The sequence below is a fragment of the Dermacentor silvarum genome, chromosome 8 (assembly GCF_013339745.2).
Source record: "Dermacentor silvarum isolate Dsil-2018 chromosome 8, BIME_Dsil_1.4, whole genome shotgun sequence".
Taxonomy (NCBI): domain Eukaryota; kingdom Metazoa; phylum Arthropoda; class Arachnida; order Ixodida; family Ixodidae; genus Dermacentor; species Dermacentor silvarum.
In genome coordinates, this window is record NC_051161.1 from 17,074,055 (window position 1) to 17,086,638 (window position 12,584).

The following is a 12,584-nucleotide window of genomic DNA, read 5'->3' on the forward strand; positions in this document are numbered from 1 at the left end:
GTTCTTTGCCGGCTCTTGTGCTCCGAATGTTTTTGTGGTCGAGAGCCCACGAGCAAACAGTCTTTTTCCGTTTACGCTCTTTTCACTAAGTTTTTTTTTTTTAAATATATCCTTTCTACGGGTACATCAGCTGACGTTGCTACCTATACGGCACAAGTTAGGGTATTGAGTGCGCGGATGAAGACTCGGCTAACAGGAGGCGACGCTAATCGGGCTTGTAAATAGCACGTAGTATGTTTCCGACGTCGGTCTCCCAACTGTACACTTCTCTTTCCTGCACATATGTGTGACTGCGATGCTATTCCGTGATAAGGACGTAGCATTCGCTCCTAATTTGACGATTCAACGTGCGCGAACAGTTGGGCATGAAATGTGGATGCATTGATCAAGATCTCAGTCTGCGTGAACGTAATAATAATAATAATAATAATAATAATAATAATAATAATAATAATATAATAATAATAATAATAATAATAATAATAGCACTCATATCAGAACCTGCTAGGCGTACCTTATCCAACATATTGATAGAGTATGAATCGGGGGTCGGGGGGGGGGGGGGGGGGGGGGCATAAAGAGAACCCAAGAAACGTGGATTTCATAGCAGTTTTGTGGCGCATCGCGAAGTGTATAGCGCTGCCCTGTAGGTCTCTGATACGCGGTACGTTGGTCTCATTTGTGCCGTAGCGTTCCGACTCGCTACGCGGGCCAGCGCTATTTTTTTTTTTTAAGTGAATCGAAACAAAAAAAAGTAAGGGTATATAGTCAGCGCCCAACCTAACAATCAACGGCACGTATAGACGAGCAACTGCGCGCATTGCACTTTTGCTCGCATCTCGCGCATTTGTGTACGCGCTCTCGATGGCGTCCCCTTTTGTCAACCGTTCTAGTGAATTAATTATCGCAGTCCTCGTTCGTTTGGAGCACGGCGTTTCTGCAGGTGTCCGTAATCTGTAGGCAGCACAGGCGGGCGTCGGCGGCATGTGTGTCTCTAATTTATCTGTTGTGCTGGGACACACAGCGGCGCAGCCTCCGCCGGCTAATCGCCTCCGCCGATCTCCGACGACAAGAGGGCCACTATAACGGGCTATAACGGGCGCCTCTCTCTCTCTCTCGTTTCCGGAACCCCCCCCCCCTCTCTTTCCCTCTCGAAGCGCGGTCGGCCGATAGTACTGTGCGCACACCGGTGCTTCCTTCTCGTGTACGGCGGCGCTTTTTGTCATCAGCTCTACTTTGCACGCCTGCTTTCTTTCTCGCTTACCGCATTTTCTCGAACCCAAGCCCACCCTATCTATTCATTCCTATAAGTGGTCCGAGGAAAATTAACACTTATCAAGCTGCCGTCGAGCTATGAAATACGATATCCTTAGAGAAATTCGATGTAGAACGGTCCGAAGTCGTGTGTAGAACTTGAGGGGGGAGGTTGTCGGGTCCTTTGTAGATAAAACTGTACAGCCGTCATTATCGCATTCATTTACAGTCGCTCGCTGACAATGTCACTTTGACTTTGTTGCACCTTCTTTTGTGTGCTTTAATGGCAGTATACCGGTTTGTGTGCAAGATCTGCGGCATGGGAAATAGATTCGCCTTGGCATCTACTCGAACCACGACAACCAGAGTTAGAGAAAGGGGTGGGGGGGGGGGGGGGAGATAATGTCATGCTTACGTTTGCGTACCATATATCTATCATAATTCTCTTGGGGCGCCTCATTCCCGAGTTTTTAATGCGATAGCGTTAAGGGCCCCGTGTCGGAGAAAATCATCCCGAACCACCCCAACCGCGCAGGCCCTCCACAAGGTGCAAGGTGTTGGTGAACAGAAATTGAATTTCTTACAGTGAAATCCGTCAGAAAAACAGTAAAGTACGACTTAACCACAACCTACAGACATGGTGGCGTCGGATTGTAATTTGAATGTACGAGAAAACGTAATTCTGTTACGAGGAAACTCAAACACAAACCCCTTTTCCAGCATCTCTACCAGACCTACAGCTGCGCGCTCGGGTAGTTTACTTGCGAAAATGATATCCAGATGGCGCTCGCATCCTCGGCAGGTCAAATTGGGACTTCGCCTGCCTAATGCGTTTTGGACACGCGCGCGCGTCGGGGCAATAGCAAACAATTAATAAAATAATAAAAGAAGGTGCTAGGGCCTTCACATTTTAATATAACACGACTTATATTGCCCCTGGAAAAACGTCTTCCCAGCAATGCATTTCTGTTTAAAAGTGAAGCCTACTTCAACGGGATCGGTTTAAGCTTGGTCTTTGTAGGCTGGCTTTCCCACGTTCTTTGTTGCAGTGGGAAAGCCAGCTTACAACGGGGCCCGATAACGCTATCGCGTTCCTCTCTTAAAGGCGAAGCTTAAGCGTCCTACAATTTTTAGACGTAGCTTGTATTCAGCGGCTGATTACAGTCGAGAATGTGCGGTATTTCCAAGCACCCTTACGGTCGCGCGAGTGTCGACAAGTGCCGGCGTGCGTGCCAGCGCTGTGGTGCTTCTACGTGGAAAAGTGCCCGGGCGAGAATCGTTCGTCCCTCATCGCCCCATTATTTTGCCGTCTCCTCTGCGACGACGTCGCACCGTTAAACGGCCGCATGCCGAGCTATACGGAAGCGCGCGTTGACTGCCGACCCAGGTGTGGCCGGGGCTGCTTCTCTTTTTATCTCTGCGCGTGATGTGGACGTTCGATGGCGGCGATTTATTATTGTCGGCCCTATACAGAAGAGCACTTTGCCGGTCCTGCACCTCTTCCGCGGCATTTCGTCCGGCCTCTTCTTGCTCGGGCTTTTTACGGGGAAGCCGCGCTGGTGGGAGCACGCCCGAGGCCTCGCGCGGACGCGCAAGGTGTGTTGCGTAATCGCTGACCGGCCGGAATTGCGTGCTTCGTTGTGGACTTGGCCGTCCTGCCGAAAGTTAGTTTAGGTGGGGTAGTGCCTCAACCTGTCACTATTCCGTGTCGCGTAGCAACAAGTTTGAAGCTCTTTTATTAATGTTGAGCTTACAACTTGGGTCGAGAGAGAAAGAGAGAAGTGTTTAAGGGTTCAGAGCGTTGACTCCTGAGCCGTTACGCTTCCCAAGCAAGTCAACTATAGTTGTGACAAAAGAAATAAGGCATATAGGAGAGAGAGAGAAAAGGAGAGACAAGTCCTGTCCCGCGCGCAGGTGTGGGAGAGAGAAACGCCTAATATCACGCCAACTTTAAGCGCTCAGTAGTGGTTGGTCACCTATACCATTCTACATTCAACGCGCTTTTAACGCGCTGAATGATGAGCGTCGGCTGTTTCGCATATATTGGTCAGCTCACGTAGTGGGATGGAGCAAGCTGTTCTTTCCTTTATCGCGGCTCGAGGTTTGAGGGAAGGGTCGTGACTGTAGCTTGTGCTTAAATGTGGTGTGATTGCCGTAGGCAGCAGCCCTCTTAGGGAGAGGAGCTTCGAATGTTTTCATGAAACCGGTATACATTCCAGTCCAAGTGCGTTGCTCACGTACGAGCCAACATCTGACAAGACCCATCTCGTAAACCTATACTTTGAAACGATGCGCGACAGAGAACCGCCGGCAATTCTTTATTGCAGATGCTCTCGGTGATGTTGGTCTTGTGGCATTTCATTTCGAGCACGCCCGGAGAGGACTGTTCCAGGAGGCTATAGTCCTCATTTCCCTCTCGCCGACCTGTGTGGCCCGGCCCGGCCATTATCTCATCCCGCCGGCAGATGGCATTCGTTACTTCCGCACACTAAGGTCTGAAGGCCGCGATACCGTTTGCACTAAAAACCTCCATTGCGCTTTAGAAAGAGCCTCTAGCCCCAAGTTATCCGTTTTTTTTTAATCACGTTGTCTTTATATCGAATGAGACTGAGGAGCCAAGAAGTGCCCTCGTTGAGATTGACCGTTGCGCCTGATTCGAGGATGAGCGTTTTCTTATCGCTGTGATGTGTGCGTTGGCAGGAATTGAGCGTGCGTTCATTTGCACTCCTGTCCGGTTGCGCAGATGTATACCCGTGTATAGAGGCCATGAGTGAATTGGCGACCCATATGACAGCAAGCGCGGAGAACAAGGCGAGAACGAACGTAACGGAACACAAATGGATCGCTGGCTCGTTTTGATTGCCTCAGGGGCGGTTGCATGTGAGTTCGACAGAGTAAAATTTGGCTCCGCAGCACAGGGAAAGGTGCCCGATCAGTTTCCGGCTACTGCTCGGATTCCTTAAACGTGCGCCAGCATCTTGGTCCTCAGTTCAAGCTTTTGTTCTCGCTTTCATCGAAATGCACCCGGCGTTGCCAATGACAAATCCATGGGGTTGCGCCAAATGACCCCCGTCCTTTCGCCGCTTACCATGACCCTGCTTGAGTCCTGTCGCAATGAGATATCGTATTGAGTGTAGCTACCTGATGCTCTTTCCCGAGTTTCCCATCTTGAAATAGTAGTAATAAACTTCATTTATCAAAGGAGCGAAGAAAGAAAGAAAGCAGTTTTTAGTGTTCCCTATGAAAGCAGCACTGTATCTGTTGCCTCTCTTGCCGCCAAGGGTCTGGCATTGTGATGAAATGGTGTTTGTGCTCTGTGGCCTCTCATTCCTGCCATTTCCCTACAGCTATTCCGGCTTACAAAGCCTCATCGAAGGGTAGATCTGCATTCTGTAAGCAAGAAAGCAACGTTGCAGTTCGCGTATCGGACCTCTGCGCCGTCTATTCCTCCCCTCGCGTTTTGCGGCAGTAAGGAAGTGATTAACTAAAGCAACATTTAGATGTTTGGTCTCGTCGACCTACATTAAGCATGCGGACAAAACGTTCGGGCTCCCGCTTCTGTTCCGTTTAAACGTCTACGCAAGGCCCAACAGCTGCGTCGCATGTCCCGACTCGCATGCAGCAGCTGCCTTCTTGAGGACAATGCACGTTGAATTGTACGCATTGCAGATGTCGAGCTTTCGCTGGCGTGCGGGCTCTCTCCTCGGGAGCACCGTGCGCTGCCATTGGCATTTCGTTCTAAAGGACAGCCGGAGGCAGAAGAGGGCTGCCATCTCTGCGTAAACGTCATAAAAATGAGGTCTTTGGACTTCGCTGCACATTCCTTCTTGACGACTGCGATTGTAGCTGCGAGCGAATTCGCATCCACAGCCGCGTGGCGCTATTTCGTTCCAGCGGCTGGCAGAGATCAAAGGGTTGACGCTCGCATAGCGAGCTGTAGTTTCCGCGCAACGGTAACGTGAAGACCAGCGGTCTGGACAAGGCGATGACCCGTAGACCAGGTACGTAGAGGCATCGTCCGGACAATTTCAACGCAGGAACGCGCAGGCGTGGTTTTGTATATACTTGCCTTCGGCGTCGTGCTTTCCGAACCACGTCGATGCAGACAGCTCGCGCAATACACGACTTTGCATAGATTTACTTTAGTTAAAGCGATTACACAATGTAATGTTTGGGTGCAATCTATTGAGGGTAATTTATTTTGTACTTGTAGAACACGGGGTTTTAAATAGCGGGCGAATGACCGCCATCAGTAGCGCTACTTCACGGTTTATATAACGTGTTTAAAATGGCGTCTTTCAGCTAACTATTGCGCCGCCAAAATGATGATTCTCGTGTAGTTCTTTTGCGGGGGGTTGTAGTTGGAATTCTTTCACGCATATGGAAATTATGTCGAGGGCTCTTATGGACACTGATAAGACTTTTGAGGTATTAGTCCCATCGGCCGCACCCATAGGAAAACCCATGGAAGAAGGAAATATACTAGGAGGGAGCATTACGTTGCACGCTGCAGCCTTCGCAAGCCAACTCTCCGTTGAACGCAACACCTTCGCTTTTTCTCTCAAAAAGTCGGCCCAAAACGCACGCTCGGTGAACTCGGCCCAGTATGCTCGGTTCCCGGTAGGCTTCGATTGACTGACGTATGCGCACTTGTTCGAGTCGTTTGCCAACCACTCTGTTTTCTCCCGATATGCTTGCGCAAGCTTCGGTAGTTTATTGTAATGTGTACATTTATCGTCTTCGTTTCGGCGTACGTGTGTGCGAATGAATGAATGGATTGGAAACGGCTCTTTGGCCGTGCCTTCAGCTGCTTCGAGTGCGGCAGCCGCATGTTGCTGTCGCACCCGTTGTCTTTTCGGAAGAGCGTGCGCCGAGCGCTGTGGTGGAAGGCACTAAAGCTTACCGCGACATGATCACTAGTTGGCGGACTCTCTTGGCTTCAGTTGTTCTGCGCAATGCTCCCTAAACGTTCTTCCCTTCCTCCATGGGTGAAGCCCAAACCACGATCACCGATTTACGTGCAACGATTTCTGATGCTGATGTAGCTTAAGGCGTATAGTGGCACGAACTTCTCGTGATCGAGGATCGGAATTTGTGATGACAGCTGGAAGCAGCAAGTGTCTTCGTTCGCTTATTTGCCCCTCCCCAACGACTACGTTCAGCGTTCTTGCCTACGTGGTGGGACAAAGGCCACAGACGATTCAAAACATTATGGGGCTTTCTTTCTTTATTTTCATTGTGCCGCGCTGTTACCGCAAATAGCTCGCGTATAGTGTTGAGGCAGCTGCGAGCGCCACAGCTGCGACCGGACTATACACCGTGGGAAATGCGAGTTCGCGTGCCTAACGAGACAGTGCACGCACGTGCGGCCTTGCAAAAAAAGTTCACGGACTCCTTTTTTATAAATCGCGGAACTGGGTGACGCCCACATCTTTCCTGCAGCCATAGCGATGGCCGCGGCGGCCGGCCATGTATACGCTCTCTTTAAAACCGTTCAGTGTTGTGAAAGCTATACAGGTGTCGTCGCATGCAGTTCAGGGGCTATACCTATACCTACTTGAAGAGTCGTTTGCGCGTGAAGACTGCTGGTAACTCGTCGGCGCGCTGACTGTCGCAGCAACGCATGCATGGCATTCGTCATTGGGTGGGTTATCACGAGTTTTCTTACGTTAATTCTGACGCCCTTGTGAACTCGGCCCCCTGATTGGGCGAGGCCAGCGCTAGCTCTCGCCGCGTTGCACGTATTTCTTGTTAACCGACAGAGAGGTTACGGCGATCGTCGCCGCGGTTTCGTCGAGGGCGCGAGGGGTTATACGCGTCTCGGCGTCGTGCGCACGCGGCACGCGGGCGATGCGGGCCCGAATCTCAGCACCGCCTGCTTTGCCTGCGTTGCAAGGCTCGCTGCTGCAAAGAAGCGCCGCTCAATTACGTATGCAAGCGGGACGACGCGGAAAACTAGCGCGACGCACCGTGCGTGTATATACCCATGGCGTATATTTACCGGCGCGAACCTCTCGACGCCTCCTTTATCGCCTGCTTTACCCCCGCTTTACCTCTGATTCTGTTCTTTTATTTCTGGCTTCCTTTCACGCTTGGTTGTCGATTTTCACGATCCGGTTGGGGGAGAAAAATGTAAAGGAGGAAGGGGGTTGGGAGTTGACGGTGTGCAGTGCATCTTCTTCCGTGGTGCAAACCGAAGCGCGCTGCGCTGCGATTTTATGGTAATGCAACTTGTTGGCTGTGGCATATAGCGCGTCATGTTCCTCTCAGACGGCGTATGCGACTCGGTGCACCGGCTCAGTGCACTAACGGGCGGCGAGTGTGTATAATAGTGCGGCGAAGGTTGGGGCCGATCTGAAGGCTTTCTTGTTATTGCACGTTCGGGCGCACGCCTTTGACGCGTTCCTTGTGTCGTTCTCGAGAGTCGTCAATGTTTGCCTTCGCTTATGCAGCTCTGCCAACAACTATATTAGCAGCGTACGGAGGGAGTCCACCGGACATATGCACCCGCAATGCACGATACACCAGCGGCATTGCATACCAATCGGGGCCCGGTCACCGCGGCAGGGAATTGCTTTCCCGAGTTCGACGTCAAAACAACGAATATCGATGGTCTTGAATGCGAGTCAGGTGCTGTCTTACGTCATATGCTGACGCGAACATTACGCGATGTAATAAGGAAACCACCCGCGACTCGGGCATGCGAAGGCGCTTCCTGCACATTTGCCTCTTCGACAGGAACGTTTTACGATTGCTGGTATGTAGATGACATAAGCTCGGCAACACTTGCGACACCATTCCGCCGTCGCTCGCAGCACCTCCTCTTACTGCGCATCGCAAGCTGAGCCTAAATTACGGTCGTTCAACTAGTGAATCGAATGTTCATGGTCATGGAAATGCTTGTGTTGTCAACAGCCTTATAAGATAATGCCCGTGTTTTCTCGTTCTATTTCCCGGTGTTGTTTTCACTGTCACGCGCCGGGTCAAGTTCCGTGACACAAAAACACGATTTGTTGCTATAGCAGGAGCTTCTGTTGTCGCATCACTTTGAATATCGTGTTGATACCGGGCATACTTCCAAAAATGCTTAAAAATTGCCTGTGGCAGATAGCGCAATTCTACTCCTTAAGCTGGTCTACTCGAAGAAGCTGGTATTACTTGCACGATAAATTGAAATGCACAATCGACTAATTAACAAAGATGCACTAATTACGGCACATATTGCAATTTACAAATTCTAGCCGTGGATGGAGTTCGCAAGGCGATCGGATCCACTTGGAACAAGTCCTCAGGATGACTATAGTTTCGAGATAATAATTCCCGAACTTTGCGAAGAAGTACATTGGCGGTCCAGTTACTTTTGTGCGTCAATGCGTAAAACGACGTTTTGTTACGAAAGTAAGTGGAACGACAGCGCATTTTTACCGCAAGTTTGATGGTGCATATCTCGTAAATGGTTGCCATCCACACAATTCCTTTCAAGTGGATATACCTTGCAGTCTCACCGGCTACAATTTGTAATTTGCAATATGTGTCATAAGGTAATTAAACGCTTAATTAGGGCAGTTTTGTTAATTAGCCGACTATGCATTTCAATTTATCGTGCAAGTAATGTCAGCCTCTTCGAGTAGACCAGCTCAAGGATTAGAATTGTGCTATCTGCCGCAAACAATTAAGAATTTTTGAAAGTGTTCGCTGAAACGCACGATATATATATATATATATATATATATATATATATAGTAGCGCGCGTAGGTATCCCGCCCCATTCGTTGAGGGGAAAGCTGGCGCGCATCTGCCTGACGACTGGCGCGCTGTTGACCGCCGAGGCTTTACAGAGCACGTCAGCTGGGAAAAAGAAAGCGGAAATTACCCGTGCGCAAGTGAAAGGCGCTGCTGCGTACACTCTTTCTACAGTCTACCACCCCCTGCACTTCACAGTACCAAGCTGCGCGACGACGTTCTAAGCCATTTCGCCGTTCTTTTCTTTTAATTTGTTTAGTTGCTCCGTGTATTTTGCAGTCAGATGTACGTTATACGTCCAACAGCCTGTCGTAGGCTTGCGACGTCAGTCACACATTGCTATATGCAGAAGTTAAAGCGGGGCTGTATATGAATTGCCCTGTCCGTCACCTCTCCGGACAAATACATAGGTATATATAGCTCAGTGCGCAAGCAGATCAGTGCACCTTTTGTGCTGATGACAGGCGGTGCCCTGAGCTTTCACGCAGCCAAGAGGATCCTCGCTAACGGCTTCAGCGCGCGCGAGGAGGTAAAACCGCGAACAATGGAGCGCGAGGTAAATTCGAAATGGCGCGCGTCACATGCGCCAGCCATATCTTCAACGGGTTCCTTAACCGCACTGTTTAAAGCAGGAGGGGGGGCCTCTCGCCGCATATACGAGTATGGTTGGGTGACCCGCGTGTGTAACGCCTGGTTTACGCCGAACTGATCTCTCTCTCTCTCTCTCTCTCTCTCTCTTGCATCTCTCTGCTCTTTCACCAGCGACGCGTCGGGCATCACAAAAGGTGTTTTACGGCGGGCGGACCGGAGTCTTTCGGGCCGCTCTCGCGTCGGCCGAAAAAATAAGTCTCAGCTCCGCTCTAAATACCCAACGTAGGTGCGTCGCAGCGCGCACTTGCTCGCGCGCGCGGCGCAGGTGACAGGATTTCTCTCACGGAGGCGGCATTGCGGTGTGTGTGTGTGTGTGTGTGTGTGTGTGTGTGTGTGTGTGTGTGTGTGTGTGTGTGTGTGTGTGTGTGGTGTGTGTGTGTGTGTGTGTGTGTGTGTGTGTGCGTGTGTGTGCGTGTGTGTGTGTGTGTGTGCGCGCGCGCGCAAGACGTGTTCACGCGCCACGTGTTTTCTTTATCACCCTTGCGAGGGCAATGCGAGCGTGTACTGTGCGTGCTGTCGCGCACCGCCGGCCACCAACAAAGCGCCCTGTTTATGAGGAGATAGAGAAAAAAAGAAAAGAAACATACTGCAGGCTTTTTCCATAAAACTGCGACTGAAGGGACTGGTGATAGCAAGTTCGGGACCCTCTTACACGCGGTGTCGCTGACGCACATTCGCCCACAAAAAAATTACGGGACGTGAGATGTTCGAGAAAGCTGCATATCTCGCAGAAAGTCTTGACACATGCATTGCCACGAATTCCACGGTTCAGTTAGAGTAGTAGCCTTTGCTAACTATATACACAGTGAGTCAATAAGCTATAGAAGCGGTCATACCTTAACAGGCCACAAATTCACATTTGTCGCGGAGTCAGTGTCCCGTAAACTTTAATGTTCAACTGTACGTGCTCTCGTTCGTCGCGTCGCTTCAGGTGCACGCCAGTAACGAACTTGCGCGATTGCAAGGCGCATATACGTATAACGAGCCTTGGGGAATGAAGCCTGTTTGCTGCAGCGCGGTAATCTGGCGTCTTGCACCACAAAGCTGCGAATAACTGAGGTTGCCTCCGAGATCTCTGTAGATGCCTTTGCGTCATCCCTTCCCCTGTATTTCTTTGCTGACATTGCACGTACGGCACACAAGGTTTCAGACATGGCACGGACCACAATTAACATTTTGCTGTAACGCACATCTCGAAGGTACACTTGATGCAGAAAAAGCTTCAGCCAAGAGGTTTCACGAACCGGTCCAAACAGAAAGCATAATATTTATCGCGCGTAAGCAACACATTAACGTCGCGCGCGTCACCAATCCCAGTAGGCATACGAAGGTATGTTAGAGCGCGCGTTTACCGATACGTCGGCCGTCCTATACCTTTAATTGCTCGATTGTGCGCGATCACATGCGCAACTGCGTCAGCCGCTTTTTCGTGCCTCGTATACGCAAATGCCCGATCCTGTTCAATTGAAGTGTGGTTATGATGATCCCTGTTGATCCAAGGCCATGGTATTGTTCGTGTCCGGCGCCTCCATGCAAACCGGTCTCTCTTGTTGGCTGTATACGGCCGACTTGGGGTGTCTTGGTACCTTCGTCGAGCTCAAGTTAGCTGCGGCAATGTACTATAGCTATTGCTTGGACAGAATTCGTTTATATGCCCGGCTATTAAAAAGTTTATCTCACTTGACCTCCCTATATATTTCCTTAATTTATTTCTAGCTCCTTGCCATTTCTCTCTTTTCATTTTTGTCTAAACTGTAGTTCGGCTTCGTAGTTTGTAGCTTCGTAGCTGTGCCATTGATGTCGTAATTCATAAACCGACACGCGCCGTAGCGGATGGTTATGTCCGCTTATCACATCTTTGTCACCTGTGCGTCATGTTTACATTCATTTTAAAGAAAGGCGATATGGCACACACTGCGGCCTTCCCAGCATGCGATCCGGCGCTGTCGTCGTGCACGTCCAGATATGACCAGTCGCCCAGGCGAAGGTCATTAGTATTTCACCGCATATCCGTGTTGGCGACAACATGTGGGTGATTCCACGTAATGCTTTATGTAGCATAAGCAAAGTCGTGTTCGAAATTTCCGGAGTCCCCCACTACGGCGTGCCTCATAATCAGATCGTGGTTTTGGCACGTGAAACCCCATAATTTAATTAAAGTCGTGTTTCGTTTAATGCAAGCAGGCAGCGTTGTGCTGTGCAGATGGGGGGCGGTAATAAGAGAGCCGTAAAGCAGCGGTTCTTGTTTCGCATTAGTGTTCTTTAGCGCACCGTTGCCGCTGCCGCATCTGCCATTTTCCAACCGAATGTATACACTCCCAACCCAAGCTAGCTATAGCTGACACGCCCAAGTCTGGCATTTGGCCGAAGCGATAACGCATGGTGCAGTATGCTGGAACTATTATTTGCGCATACTGTATATGGATCTGTCTTTCGTATTGCATCCATGGTCTCGAGCGTTATTTGATATAATGGAATATCGATGTACGCGTTTGTGTTTGTTACAATGTTTTTCCGTGTGTGGAGTGGCGCTGCTTCTACGACAACTGAGCTTACATGTACCGTGCGTCCCAGCTCAAGTTAGCCTAGCTATTCAACGAAAGCAATAAACGCACACGCACACACATGCACCGCGCGCGCGGGCAGGATACAAATATAAGACCTACGGTGATCGCTCGTCAGCGTTCTGACAACCGAACAGCGTGGGTCTTAAAATTGTATCTAGCAATTATTTTCTGAATGATTTTCTTTTTTTTTTTTTTTTTTTCTTTTCCTTTTTTGAACAGCTTGGCTAACGTTAGCTGGGCACCTTATATAGTAAAGAACCCACCCGCTATCCAGTCATGTGAAGGCGCTAAGCGTAGGCTCGCTTTGCCGCTTCAGACGGCAGTCTCGCAGAGGGATAGATAATTTTGAATGCGAGCAAAGCAGAGTGG

General features: G+C 50.0%; 1 protein-coding gene across 3 annotated transcripts in view; it reads left to right on the top strand.

Moving 5' to 3' along the window:
* Positions 1-12,584, top strand: part of LOC119460696 (protein FAM107B) — a 129,870-nt gene that overhangs the window by 76,091 nt on the left and 41,195 nt on the right. The window contains exon 1 of one of the 3 annotated variants that reach the window (XM_037721751.1): positions 5,225-5,255. The exons of the other annotated variants lie outside the window; for them this stretch is intronic. Coding sequence (XP_037577679.1) covers positions 5,240-5,255 — 16 coding nt within the window. The 5' untranslated portion in view covers positions 5,225-5,239. Of the gene's footprint in view, positions 1-5,224; positions 5,256-12,584 lie in introns of those variants that run through there. 3 annotated transcript variants of the gene reach the window in all.